Raw genomic sequence first — 15,122 nt, 5'->3', positions numbered from 1 at the left:
TAAATGGACGTCTCAAACGGCAGAGATAACTCGGCGAATTACGTCCGATTATTCGTCCTGCGTTCGATTTCGTTTGCGTTTTGCGGATTAAATTCGCGTATGCCTACGTTTACGAACGAAAGCGGCGAAATTTAAGATTCGGTCGGGAGGAGTCGGGGGGATACGAGGGAGGAAAGAGTGACAATGCTCGGGGTCGCATGAGAATCTGAAGAAGAGATAAAACTCAGATGAGATGACTTCTGACTTCGAGAGATTGCGCGCGAGAAAAAATCCGCGAGAGAGTGAAGAAAGTTAAGTCGAGTCGAGTTAATAAGTCGCTTCAGAGCTGTCAACTGCTGAGAGCGCTGGGGTTATGTCGCGATATGCCTTATTTCCGCGCTCTAAAATATCAACAAATGAGGAGACTCAAGAACGTGCTATTCGCACGCGGTGAAGACTTTCGCCGGACGCCTTTAGGCTTTAGGCTGGCCCCCCTCCCGCGCGCGCCCTAAGGGTTGAGAATCGATCGATACGACAGGACGTACCGCATAATTCCTCGGCCCTCAAGCTTTCTCTTTTCTATCGATTCCTGCAGCCCAGGCTCTCATCGAGATGGGCGAAGCCATGAAGCAGATGGCCGACGTGAAATATTCTTTGGACGATAACATCAAGCAGAACTTCCTCGAGCCGCTACACCACTTGCAGACCAAGGATCTCAAGGAAGTGATGGTACGCTTATTAGAAAAGTTGCGCGCCGCGGCCGCAATATTCTCTGTCGCGCGTTCGCTATACTCTCTCACCTTACGCCCCATCATCTTGCGCCATCTTATATTTTTCGCTATTAATTTCGTTCCAGCATCACCGGAAGAAACTGCAAGGTCGTAGACTGGACTTTGATTGCAAACGAAGACGTCAGGCGAAAGGTACGCGAGCATGCTACCGTACGCTCTCCCCCTCCCTCCCCCCTCTCTCTCTCTCGCTCTCTCTCTCTCTCTCTCTCTCTCTCTCTCTCTCTCTCTCTCTCTCTCTCTCTCTCTCTCTCTCTCTCTCTCTCTCTCTCTCTCTCGCTCTTTCTCGCGTACGCGTTCTTATTGATTTATTCAGGCACGAGCGACGCCGCAACCGCACGTGTCCTTGCAGTGCGCGAAAACGCAAATACGTAGAGGGAACATTCGCGATTTCGAAGGATCGAAAAATAAAAATCACTTTCGCCCGGTGGGTGAGACTCTAATCGGGATCGCGACGTCGCCGGTGTAGATCGCGCAGCATCATCCTCGTGGCTCGAGTTGCAGAACAGAAGCTCGGGTTGCGCGGGAGGGGAAATGTAAATTTCGATATTACGGCGACGTAAAAGGGGACGGTGGGAGCTCGATCCGATAAGAAGAGAGGATGGCGACTTTGAAGAGTTGGCGTGTCCGAGCGTGTCCAAAGCTCGCTGTTTCGAGCTCGAGATATCGCACACCGAGGGAGAAATGTTGTCGGTGCTTTCGTGCGACTGCGACTGCGACTGCGATTGGCCGAATGATTACGCGACGGGAGGGGGGGACACTTCTTACGGGGAACGTTGCCGACAAACGTCGTTGGCGACAAGCGCGCATTGCGGTCTTTTCGTTAGAATGACAATTGTGCTCCCGAGGAAAAATAACTCCGCGAGGACTCCGCTTTTTGTTTGTCAGGACAACAAAAAGATACGGTCGGTGAACGCGAGAATCTCTATATATGACGTTTGTTTTATATCGCGTTTCGCGGTGATACCTCGGCTCGATACCTCGAGATGGTTTCCATTTCCTCCGCCCTCCGCCCTCCGTCCTCCTCTTTTTCAGCCTAACGACACGTCGCGGGACACTTTGAAGCTTCTTACGGGGCTGATTTCGTTCCTCCCCTATTGCCGGCATGAGAAAGTAGAATCAAACGGATCTTCTCCTCCTTCTTTCTGCCGCGCGCCGTAAGATGACGATTGGCTGTCGCAGTGGAGCGGCGCGTTTTATCGCGAACGTGCGCGATGTCACATGAGATTGTTGCACGAACAAATGCACGAACGACGCATCCGAAAAAAGTTTATATTAAAAATTATTATATTCAATAAGATATAAATCAATAAGATTTGCATTATACATATAACATATAATTCCTCTAACTTTACGAATAATGTGTTTGTAATATTTTCCTCTTAATCTTAGAGGGATCCTCTTGAGGCTCTTGAGGATATAAGAATAAAATGTTGAAAAATTTCGATGATTCCGCTTGGTCTGAAATCACTTTTTTTTGGGTGCGCGTTAGAAAGGAGGAAAGATCCCTCGTCCGCGCATGCTCCGCTGCACGAACATGATCGAATAAAATGATAAACTGCCGTGTCGCAAACACACACACACACACACACAAGCGAACAAAACGAATATGTACATCGCCGTCGTGGAAAGTAGAGCGAAAGAAATGTTACATGTTCGCATGTGCGGAACATGTTTTTCTCTTTTTCATTCTCCCTGCGGAGTGTTTTTCTTTTTCTTTTTTTTTCATTTTCTTTTTCTCCATATTGTGGGCTGAGATGTTCGCACGATTGGTTCGGTTTTAATCGGGCGAGACTCATAGGACGATTGAGAGCTACCGCCCTCGATGAGTCGCTCACTCACTCACTCACTCACTCACTCACTCACTCACTCACTCACTCACTCATTCACTCACTCACTCACTCACTCACTCACTCACTCACGATTTCTTTGCATCGCGCCCTGAATTGCCCGAATAATTTTCGCTTTTTCGCCGGTCCGCGATCCGCAATGTTCTCATTGGACGGCCGATTTAACGATTAGTGACTGGGAAGAGATCCGGCAGTCCGCATTTCGGAAGTCCAGCGCGATCGAGCACCTCGTCACCGTTTGCTGGTACGTGGTGACTTACGCGTTTCGCGTTTTAGCAGCAGTTTTAGTCGTAGCTCTAGTCGCGCGTATTCGTATCGAGACTTTTGCGACTTTTGCAAGCCACCTTTGCTTAGGCTTAGGTAATAATCCTCGGCGGATCCTCTCACGCAGCTGTTTGTTTTGCAAGAGCGACGACTCCGTCGGTCGTTCGGAGCAAATCAGTCTGTTTCACGCTTTCTCACAATCGTCAATTAGTAGTGCGTGCGTGCGTAGAATTTAATTGCGCTTTCGTTTCCGAGAGCGAGCTGTAAAGTTCTCTGCTGTTAAGCATTTAGTTTAGAAGACCAAGCAACCTCCCCCCGCCCGCCCCTCAGTAGTGCGCAACCTTTTTTAATACGTGTCGACGGGGCGACCGTTTGCGAACAGGTTCTCACGTTTCAGACGACGAGATCCGTCAGGCCGAGGAGAAGTTCGCGGAGAGCCTTCATCTCGCGCAAATGGGCATGTTCAATTTGCTGGAGAACGACGTAAGTCCGAACCGTTATCGCGCCGTCTCGGCGCGTCGTTATTTCATCGACGAATGCGAGATGCTTGCGCGTGCAACGTCATGATGACGTTAACGTCAAGCCAGCTCTCACTCTCACACTCATTGCTCTTTCCACGCTGCTTGCAGGTCGAGCAAGTGGCGCAGTTGGCGACCTTCAGCGAGGCCCTCCTCGAATATCATCAACAGTGCACCGACGTCCTCAGGGTGCTGACGGAAACGCTTCTGGATAAGTACGCTCGCGATCGTACTTCGCTGTTGTTGCCGGGAACTTTCCCGCGCAAGCTCAAGGTTGCGCAAGCTTCGCGCAGCCGAGCTAAATTGCATAATTGGAGTCCGACCGACACGAGCAATCCGGATTCATCTAGAACGAACAGACGCGAACAGAACGCGTGAAAGTACGCGAGAAAATCCCGTTGAAAACGTCAAAAGACGCGGCTCGTGCCACCCTCGCGCCTCCCTCGCGCAACCCTGAAGTTGAGTCGCGCCTCGATTGATTTCCGCTTTCGTGTAACATCATGGACGAATCTCTCTCTCTCTCTCTCCAGGAAAGAAGAGGCGGTGAACAGACCGAAGATGGAGTTCGTGCCGAAGACGCTCGCGGACCTGCACGTGGAAGGATTGTCGGCGTCGGACATGAACGGTGGGAACTTCTCACTTCACGGTAAAACAGATTTCACAAATATCCGCCACAACGCGACGACACTCGGGTGGTCTGGCTGTCTGACTGTTCCCCCTCCTTGTAACACTGTCATGCCCCGGTGTTTTTACATGTTCCTCTTACGTGGGGTGCAGCGCTGACCTGACCGGACAGCCTAACCGCGTTCTTCCGTTTCACCCTGGAGCGAAACTGCTTTCGCGAAAAATTTGGTCGGGATCCTTTGTGCCTTGTTTCTCTCTCTCTCTCTCTCTCTCTCTCTCTCTCTCTCTCTCTCTCTCTCTCTCTCTCTCTCTCTCTCTCTCTCTCTCTCTCTCTCTCTCTCTCTCCCCCTCCCCTCTCCCTCCCCCTTTTCCCCTCTTCCCCTCTCCCTCCCTCTCTCTCTCTCTCTCTCTCTCTCTCTCTCTCTCTCTCTCTTTCCCCTTCTCTTTCTCTCCCCTCTTTATCTCGCACATACTAATTGTACTGTATTACTCAACGTCAAAACTAAGCAGTGTGATTCATGGGTGAAACCTCGCGTCTCCTTCCGAGAGAGATGTGTTCCTCTCCCGTGGATGTCCGGACTGATCAGAACTCACTCGTAGGCGCGTCAAGTGCGCGAACGGTGCGCGAGTGAAGTGAGCGCAAACTCGAGAGGTGTCGTGAATTTTTCACGTCGCTTCATCTCGGGGATGAGCGGCGGCTGGGTCCTGGGGCGGGGGTGTAGCGGCGCATAGACGTTTTTTGCTTTATTCCGAAAATTAATGGAACATCGATGTTCGATCGATATCTTGGGGAGAAAAAGAGGGATAAAAAACGGGTCTTCGCGAACTCGTTTGTGGCACACTCAGCTACGTAGTACGTTCATTTATCACGCTGTCAGTTAGGCGCGCGCCGCTGCAACGGACGTGGGATCCTTTAAGATTCGACCCCCGCGGTCTCGTGTGCAACGTACACACCCGCGCGCGCGCACACACACACACACACACGTCTCGTTATACCATCACACTACCGTCTTCCTCCGATTGTGCTGTGTCTATAATGTGGCATACCTGAATGTCTGTCCTTCTGACACAATGTAGGGGCAAGTCGAGCCGGCTCTCCGATTCATGCGGACGGGAAGCGCTCGCAGCTCGAGCTATTTCCGGCCGGAAACCCACCACAATCTACCAATGGTAAACTTTGCATGGGGGTTTCCTTCTTTGTCCGAGAAGCGAAGGGACAGACGCGATTCCTGTCGCAAGCCGCGCAGAGCGGTCGCCGCAGCGTTCTCGCGATCGAGTCGCGATCACCGAATTTCGTTCCTTGCGCACGCGCGCGCGAGCGAGCAAGCAAGCAAGCAAGCTGCAAATCAAATTAGACCGTCATCATCGGTGATCGCGGCGAGGCATCGTTACTGCGATCGATCCCGCGCGTATTTCGTTTTTCTTTCAATGGGCTTTTTCACCGCTTTCCCGTGACGATGCTGACGACTTGATCACAGTGCACGTTCGTTAGATAGTAGCCTGCCACCCTGTGTCGTAGAAGAAGGTTGTATTACGTGATCTTTAAGTAATCACTTCGAACGGTCTCTCTGCAATGAGAAGGAAGGGATCGCTTGGGAGAGATATCACGGCAGATGATTTGTGATCCATATTCTTTCTTTGCTTGAACTTTGGGTTTCGCTCGTAACAACAAAGGCAAAGTCACACCTGTTAAGTAAAATCTGTTAAGGGGGGAATTGCATGCGGAGCAGGCAGGCCGTATAATCATGTAATCATGTTTAAAAAAAATGAATAAAATAAAATATAACTGTGTTCGAGGTAGGGGTGCGAAAATTACTAATGTCTACCACTATGTATATTGTGCATATGCATAAACATTTCTAGTCATTCGGTTCGGTTCACAGTAGTTTTTGCGCAATCGTGTCGACAGTTTAAGAAAATGCTGTTTCCAGAATGTTCGCAAAATGTTCAAAGTTTTACGTGTACTTTCCATATAGATGGTAGAACAAATTTATTTTATACTTTGAACATTAATTAATGATTACACTGTGAAAGTCTTTCAAGTCCATTGACCCTTGATCGTTTCTGTTAAAAAGAAAAATTCGTAAAAATAGGTTTGAGAAGGCGGCCTGATCCGCCGACGATAATTCCCCCCTTTCCGCTTAAGAGGATATAAATCTTTCGTGCTTTCATTCATCAGTTTTTAGTCTGACTAATGTCCAACTGTGTTGGTAACATAAGGCGTAACTTTTGAAAAGTTACATTATTTTATCACTTTTGTCACTCTGTTGTATTATTTCGTTGCTCCGATTTTTACGCAGATTTCACAAAACTCGGCTTCGTTCTCGTCGCACCGACTTACCACCATTATTAGCTCATGTCGGCAATTACATGTCAATTTCGATAGATTGACTTTCATTCATTTTCGTCGAGTGTCGACTTATTTTGTTGTTCGCATCGGAACAGAGACCGGCAGCTGCCCGCTGCCAGCTGGTCGCGCGCGCGCTTTGCTCACCCCGACGTGATTGTTGCTCGGTGCGTAGAGAGAGAGAGAGAGAGAGAGAGAGAGAGAGAGAGAGAGAGAGAGAGAGAGAGAGAGAGAGAGAGAGAGAGGGAGAGGGAGAGGGAGAGGGAGAGGGAGAGGGAGAGGGAGAGGGAGAGGGAGAGGGAGAGGGAGAGGGAGAGGGAGAGGGAGAGGGGGAGGGAGAGAGGGAGAGGGAGAGGGGGAGGGAGAGAGGGAGAGAGAGAGAGAGAGAGAGGGAGAGAGGGAGAGAGAGAGTTTTGAATGTTGTCGTCGTAGCTGAAACACGCGGGTACGCGGTAGTATAGACATGGTGGTCGTACGCGGCGACTTATTTCCTTTCCTGTTTTTTCTTTTTTCTTTTTTTTTTCTTTATCGAGCGTGGCTTTCAGTAGTTTAGCATTCGATGCCGACTATTTCCAGCTTCACCTCTGCCCTCACCGAGCAAATCGCCAGCGAGGACGCCGATAATCAGAATACCGTGCTGCACAGCTCTCTACGACTTTGAGCCTGAAAATCCCGGTGAACTTGGATTCAAGGTAAATCCCACGTTACATCACACGCGTCGGTTGCGTTGGAGAGGCGTCTGGACTGAAGGTCTGAAAGTGCGCGAAGGCTGACTGGGAGACGTCTTAAGCCTTCCTTATCTCGAGAGCTCGGTCTATTCTCGTTCTCATGGAGTTTCAATTGAAAGTCCGCTTTCTTGTAAACTTGTAAGCTTTCGCAGACGTTTCTCTTTTCGTTTCTCTCTTCGTTCGTTCGTTCGGGCGCGTCATTTTCGGAAACTTCGTCGCTCGAAGGCACGCACGCACGCATTAAAGGCCCTTCTACGTTAGTCGTAATTCAGGCATTTCATGACGATCGTTTGCGACCGTCGTCGAGCGACGACGAGCGTCGGAGCAGCCAAGGCTTTGCGCGACCAAGGTGGAAGGGTCCTAACCTCATCGACGACATCGCTCGCCGATCACTCAACGATCGCGTTTCCTTCGCAGGAGAACGACACGATCACCTTGACCCAGAAGCTCGACGAGAATTGGTTCGAGGGCAGCCTGGACGGCCGCATCGGTTACTTCCCCGTCACCTACGTGCAGGTCGTAGTGCCATTACCCTAGAACGACGCCGCGCATCTCGAAGCCAAAGACCCAGCATTCGTTCACTAGCGTCTACCAAGGGATTATATTCTACTCTTCAGCTAGCCTAAAAGACACCCGAAACTACTACCCCGTTCTCGATCGACGAGTCTATCTACCTACTACTTACTTATCACTTGCGTTACAGCCCTCCGCAGTGTCCCTACGATCTACTTCGATATCTACTTCGACTCCCGACTCCGAGAATAGCCTGTATTACGCATGTTAATGTACATATATAATGTTATAGTGTCTTTTATCGACGTAAGGACCTTCGCGCGCGCAGACACACACGACATGCATACTCAGAAAATGTGCATAGATACATATAGACGTATTATACACAAAGACACATCGACACACATGCCGCTTACCTCAATAAGACACACACACACACACACACACACACACACATTAAAGTACCTATGATAGCAGTTCACTGTCAAGGGCGGCTCTCTCCTCATCTTTTTTCTTTTTTACATTTTTTTATTACGCTTCGCCCTCCCCCCCCCCACACACACACAGTTTCGAAATTTTTTTCACTACTTACAGTTCGAGTGCACAAACAAGAAAGAACAAGAAAGGAAGGGAAAAACAAACACGGAAAAGGAGAAAGAAGAAATGTCGAGCCGAGTCGAGCATACGCATGATGGGCCGATTGATTATGGCAGAGCGCGAATTTCACCGAAACGTAGTTCCCCCTCTGAGATCCGATTATAGTTACGCTCAACGTGCGCAACGCGCGTTGTTCGTCTCGTTCCTCGTAAGCGAGCCGAGGCTCTCTCGGTGTTGTTTGTTTCCTATTTTAGCGAATCCAGCACTTCATCCGCACAGGCAGGATATCGCGCCCGCGCGATCGTCCTGCCTGCGCGATGGGGTCATTCGGATGGGGTGAGATTGTTCCAGCATTACATTTGATTTCTCTCGCTAACTGAACGACAACACTGAACGTTTTAGTAACGACGTTAGTCAATCGCGTTGTCGCGTCGTCCGTCGACATCTCGAAACCTAGTTGAATTTTTTCCTTCTACTTATACGATAGACGCTTTACGATTAAAACGAACAAAAAAAAGAGAGATAAATTGCTAATCGAAGCTATTTAATTCACTTTGGAGCAACGTCGTAATTTAATCCCTATGAGAAGACAATTGGACATATTGAACTTCTGATGTAAAGGCTAAAGAAATTCACGTCACTTTCCAAATATAACACACACATATATATATATATATATGTTACACACACACACACACACACATATATATACGTATACATATACATTTACATGCACCGTCGCATGTTGGATGAAACGAATTTTGAAACTCTTTTCTTTGATCGGTGCGATAGTTTAATCGTCACGTGACCGAACGTGAATGTCGCTGGAGCAATCTTTTGCATCGAGTTGCGCATAAGGGGAAACTCGCGGCCGCCGAATCGTGCAGGTTTCCTCCTGTGGCTCGTTTAATCGTGAAAAGCGCATGACTTTCTTCGTGACTTTTGGTTCGATCATACTCAATCGTACGTACACACACATGTTTCTTTTTGCGTTGGTCCATGCGGCGCAGCAAAACTCGTTAAACTCGTGCAATGTACTCGTATGATAATATTATAGCGATTCCTTTTCATTTCTCGGTCGATTGACCGTTCTTTCGGCCGTACACACACACACACACACACACACACACACACACACACACACACACACACACACACACACAAAAGCGCGCGCGCGCGCACACACGCACAAAAGCGCGCGCGCGCGCGCACACACGCACGCACGCACGCACGCACGCACGCACGCACGCACGCACGCACGCACGCACGCACGCACGCACGCACGCACGCACGCACGCACGCACGCACGCACGCACGCACGCACGCACGCACGCACGCACGCACGCACGCACGCACGCACGCACGCACGCACGCACGCACGCACGCACGCACGCACGCACGCACGCACGCACGCACGCACGCACGCACGCACGCACGCACGCACGCACGCACGCACGCACGCACGCACGCGCGCATGCACGCACGCACGCACGCACGCACGCACGCACGCACGCACGCATGCACGCACGCACGCACGCACACACACACACACACACACACACACACACACACAGCCCACACACACCCACACCCACACGCACACATACCCACACAGACACACACACACACGCACACATATACACCGTATATACATATACCGTTTTCCTTTCTTCGTTCTCCATTCTTTCCCTCTTCGTTTCTTTTTTAATTGCTAGATGACATTAGCTAGAAATTAGGATTTACTTAATTTAAGCGAACCTCGAAATGGCGGCGAATCTCTTCCACGAAGTCATTATTCTCGATCTACAGTGATTATTGTAGGCAATTCCCGGCAATTGTTTTTCGATAACGATGATCTCGAGATTTATTTGTTGTCGGAAAAATTCCGGAACGACGAATGTGATGTAACGCTTAACCTCGATATGGTTTGGGCAATCTTTTCCCCCGAGCACAGCGTGGGACACAGCCGATGGTTCAACGAGAGAGAAAGAGGGGGGGGGAGAGAGAGAGAGAGAGAGAGAGAGAGAGAGAGAGAGAGAGAGAGAGAGAGAGAGAGAGAGAGAGAGAGACAGAGAGACAGAGCGAATTATCTTGTGCGAATTAATCTCGCTGGACTACTGGAATTGCGCTCCAGACTGCGCATCGAAGAAAAAGTGTCCAAAGCACATTGAAACCAAGTGTGTGCTCGTACGCACTCGCACTCGTTTAATCCGTTTAGTGAAATTAGAAGCGCATCGAATGGTCACGATTGCGAGCCACTGGTTCTCACGTGCTTGTACGATGATCAGTCATGACAAAAGTCGAATGACAATGCGCGGTGTAAATAGTGACCCTTTATTATATTCTTACCTGATAGATGAAAGTATAATAAAAAAACTTGCAACTTTCCGGAATCTTCCGTGCAAACTGGTGGACTCGCAATTGTGCCAATTGTCCGAAGTGCTCCCAACTCGGGATCGGAACAAGCGTGTGCAAGTGAGTGTTTAGAATAGGGTGTTTAGAAAAGGATACGTTACTTTGAAAGCGAAAATAAAATCTCTAATAAACATAGACCGACAGATAGATCGGACAGTAGTGGATAAATTTTTTATTTTGATGGTGAAAGCAGCTTGCTCATTGCTATTCAATTCACAGACGGCATGGAAAAGATAAGATTGCTTTGTGAATGCTCATGAGAAAAAATTCACTGATTCGTTGTTCCCGCTGCTGGCAGACTCATACTTGATGCTGTGTATGTGTGTGTGACAATGCTGATAATACCTACTAAGAATACTCGGTATAGAGACGTCGAAATTAGCGTACGCGTTAAAATTATTTTATGCGTACGTGTCGTTCGAGTTGAACGAGTATAAGCGAGCCACTTAGGCCGTCAAAAGTTCAACGAGTCTTTACTATCCGAAGTGACGTATCTTCTGTCTTTAAAACACCCGTCTGTGGAATTAAAATTAGCGTCTTTATGTAACGGAAAGTGATAGTAATTTATAGAGAGGAACAATGATATAATTTATTCCTTTGATATTAGAAGTGACGTGACTCAAGAATGTCGTGTGTATGAAACCACGGGGAATCATGTCGTGGGACAAGAAGAACGTAATTCTCCCGAGAGAGAGAGAGAGAGGGGGGGAGAGGGAGAGAGAGAGAGAGAGAGAGAAAGAGAGAGTTCTGTTTTACTGTATTCTTGGAGGAACGAGCGAAATTTTTCCGACATACTTTATGACGCTTGTCGCGTGTAGCGAGCCTTCTCCTTTTATTTAAAGATTGATCCTTTTTTTAACAACTTTTTAAATTATTCATTCCGCGAACACAAACGTTGCGTTTCCATTTTTTACACACGCCTGACGAAAATAACACCGCAACAGACGCAATAATTTCGATTAGTATTATTAGCCCATCGGCATAATAACAGCGCAAGCGCAAAAGAGTAACACGAGGATGAGAAACAAACAGACTTTCTACTTGAACGAGCACCTCGGTAGTGTTTATACGTTAAGTGCATAGTCTAACATAGACCCGACCGGTAATTATATTTTCGCGCAGCACCGACGATCAGTTTCGAACCCGCGCTCCTTTCTGACTTTGTACGAGAGTTCAACCGCCAGAACAATGAAAGTAATTAAGGAACTTGGTTATTTGTTGCCACACGTGAATTTTAGGTAAAAATCTTCGAGCGATATATCTGCTAAGCATAATGTAATGACACTAGACTAAAATAACTTACACGTATAATATCGTCGATAAGGGCGACGGCGAACATGACACGGCGTTACCTTTCATTTCCTCAATCGTCATTGTTCTCCCGTGACTGATTATTGTCATCTCACTCTGTCTCATTTGTAATCGCCGAGCGCGAAGATGGTGAGATCTCGCGTCCGGCTATATACGATCGCATCGAATTCAGTTCGATGAACGAAGTTCAGTTGAAACCGACGGATTCTGAGATGACCGTGGGCATCTTCCGGATCTCGAGTGTGAGTTATACAATTAATAAAAATAAGATGAAGTACACATAGTGAATATGTACACAGTGTCATCCTGATTTCACGAAGCTCCGACGTGATTTCGCTCGCTCGTCGTTGAATTCTTTTCAGGGTTATACATACACACACACACACACACACACAGACGATAATTCCGATATAAATTATAGAGATACTCTAAGTCGTAGGATTAAAGGATTCTCTTCTTCAAGGGTTCGCAAATTCAGTCACAAATTTCCTACGTAGCTTATTGCGATAGACAGAGAGAGAGAGAGAGAGAGAGAGAGAGAGAGAGAGAGAGAGAGAGAGAGAGTGGGGGGGGGAGAAAGACACAAATGGCTTAAATAGTAGCGACAACCTCTCATGGTTCTATTCTCTTCGCGTTAGATAACGATGCATTCTAGATAACGATGCACTCTAGACGGGCGCGCACCGAAATCGGAGGATGCCCCGCGGTCAAACAGCGCGATACACCGTGACGAAGGCGCTCGTAAGTTTGTCAATTAAGGGGAGAATTATATGCGGAGTAGCCCGTTTTCAAGGCTATTTTTATGAACTTTTTTTTTAACAGAAACGGTAGGATCAATGGACTTGAAATTTTCACAGTGTATTCATTAATGTTCAAAGTATAAAATAAATGTTATTGAATCACAAGAACCGATCCAATTTGTAATTACAGATAAAAATGCAGTCATCCGAGTTTGCGAGCTCTATGTTTGCTGTCGACATAATTCCGGGCCTCATACTACTCTGAAACCAAAAAAATGAGAAAGATTTTAAAACTATACGGTTGCCATTACCAAAGGTTGTCGTACCGTCGTAAAATGAAGGCAGTGAAAGCAAGTTTGGAAAAAATAAGGACTGTACAAAAAACAAAAGTATCGAAAATGAAATTTTTTTCAACTTGTAATCATGTTAAAAAAAAAAATGAATAAAATGAAACTGTATTCGGCGTAGGGGCGCGAAAACTACATGTATACTATATATTGTGTAAAAATTTCAAGTTATTCGGTTCAGTAGTTTTTGCGTAATCGTGTTGACAGTCTAAGAAAATGGTGTTTCCAGATAAATGCGTTTAAAGTATGTTTATATGTACTTTTCATATAGATGGTAACAAATTTATTTTATACTTTGAACATTAACAAATACACTGTGAAAGTCTTTCAAGTCCATTGATCCATGAGCGTTTTTGTTAAAAAAATTCGTAAAAATATCCCTGAAAACGGTCTGCTTCGTATGTAATTCCCCCCTTTAAGTTACTGCATCGCGATCGACACATCCCACACCACCGACTAATATATACCACCGATATTATTATTATTACTATTATTATTACTATCATCATCATCATCATCATCATCATCATCATCATCATCATCATCATCATCATCATCATCATCATCATCATCATCATCATCATCATCATCATCATCACTTGCTGCTGTCACCGTCGCCAGTTAAGTCCTTACCAGACAGACAGACAGACAGACGATGAGTATAGTAATATAACCAAAGGAGACAAGCTGTGGAGTGTAGAGAAAAAAAGCCCGCACGAGTTTCAACCTACCTACGTATAATCGCTGTGAGATAACGAAAATCTTTTCGAAGCTCGAGGTGTTATTGATGTTGCGCAATATTAAAAAGTTTAACAGCACCGTGTTTAGAGCCGGTAGGAGGGCCATCGCCAGAACAGTGTTTCTCAAATCGTCATCGCGGTGAGGAAGAAAGGGAAGAAAGGGAAAGAGCGAGGGTCGATGGCGCGATCACCGTGGATCGGGAGGAACCGCGATATTTCGGCTCCGCCGATTTCAACGCGTGTTTCGGCGGGGGAGGGGGACGGGGACGTGTTACACGTTCCTCGATCGCAATAAGAAGAACGCTTCCCGACTGACGTGTCGGGTGACGATCGGTAAAGTTTTGTCAATTAGAACGCACGCGGAGGACGCCGAGAGGTGTGCGGATCTCCTCTTCGTCATATATGCACACACACACACACATCCCCCGTATATGCAACACACACCCCGATGGATGTATATAAGGGAGAGCGCGCGAGAGCGACGCGCGAAGAAGAGAGAGACCCGAGATCACACTCGGCTCGCGTCCTCGTGCGTACGACAGCAATAAAACGCTAATTATCTTGCGTTGAGAGAGGAACAAGGGAGCGGATAGCGACTCTTCGCGGCCCGAAGCTAATCGAGACGGTCCCCCGGCGCGGCGAAGCGATATAATAATAATACATCGATGCGTGATATTATAGACAAAAAATAAAAACACGATTCCTCACGTGTTTCACGCAAACGGGAGCGACTTTTCTAACTCGAATGTGTCAGAGAGTAAAAGTATCGACGACTAAATCTCGCAGTTTTCGCGGCCCGAAGGTCTCTGTTATACTTGGAAAGATTTGAAAGATGAATACATATCGCCGAACGACGTTATTGTTGGGGTCGCTCGATAGCCAAGGGCTCGGAGCTTACGGGTAGTTTTTCGTCTCTGTGTAAATTTGCTCCCGAGAGATCGAGAGTCCTCGTCGGCAGGACGGCAGAGGGTGGAAATCGATTTGAGAAACACTGCGCTGGGAAGAGAGAGAGAAAGAGAGAGAGAGAGAGAGAGAGAGAGAGAGAGAGAGAGAGAGAGAGAGAGTGTGAGAGAGAGTGAGAGTAGGGAGGAAGTTTATATTGTCGTGTGATATTAATAATTTACACGATTTCGCGTCGGTTCGCGATTGCGTTCGATTGTTTACGGACCGATTCGCGCGATCAAAGAGAGATAGAGCAAGCAAAAGTAGCAAGAAAAGGCGGCGAGATTGCAAGAGAATGAACTTAACTATAAATACCAAATCGGTATCTTACTCTATAAATGTTGGCTATTGTTAAATGTTGAATATTGTTCCGCGGAGAGCTCGTGCGTTCCGCCCGACAGCACGTTTCCCTCTCGCGT

General features: G+C 47.5%; 1 protein-coding gene across 9 annotated transcripts in view; it reads left to right on the top strand.

Annotated features, from left to right (window-relative positions):
• Window positions 1-9,309, top strand: part of EndoA (SH3 domain containing GRB2 like, endophilin-A) — a 37,238-nt gene extending 27,929 nt beyond the window's left edge. For 3 of the 9 annotated variants that reach the window (XM_025299476.1, XM_025299480.1, XM_025299483.1), the window contains exons 5-13: window positions 575-708; window positions 836-902; window positions 2,790-2,861; window positions 3,264-3,364; window positions 3,511-3,614; window positions 3,930-4,045; window positions 5,101-5,193; window positions 6,947-7,062; window positions 7,516-9,309. In XM_025299476.1, coding sequence (XP_025155261.1) covers window positions 575-708; window positions 836-902; window positions 2,790-2,861; window positions 3,264-3,364; window positions 3,511-3,614; window positions 3,930-4,045; window positions 5,101-5,193; window positions 6,947-7,062; window positions 7,516-7,635 — 923 coding nt within the window. In that variant the 3' untranslated portion in view covers window positions 7,636-9,309. The remainder of the gene's footprint in view (window positions 1-574; window positions 709-835; window positions 903-2,789; window positions 2,862-3,263; window positions 3,365-3,510; window positions 3,615-3,929; window positions 4,046-5,100; window positions 5,194-6,946; window positions 7,063-7,515) is intronic. The other 6 variants (XM_019841010.2, XM_025299454.1, XM_019841014.2 and 3 more) reach the window with 6 other exon arrangements.
• The last annotated feature ends 5,813 nt before the right edge of the window (window positions 9,310-15,122 follow it).

The sequence above is a fragment of the Harpegnathos saltator genome, unplaced genomic scaffold (assembly GCF_003227715.2).
Source record: "Harpegnathos saltator strain DR-91 unplaced genomic scaffold, Hsal_v8.6 scaffold104, whole genome shotgun sequence".
In the NCBI taxonomy this organism is placed as follows: Eukaryota; Metazoa; Arthropoda; class Insecta; order Hymenoptera; family Formicidae; genus Harpegnathos; species Harpegnathos saltator.
The sequence above is the reverse complement of the archived record's forward strand: the minus strand, read 5'-3'. Positions and strand labels throughout refer to the sequence as shown.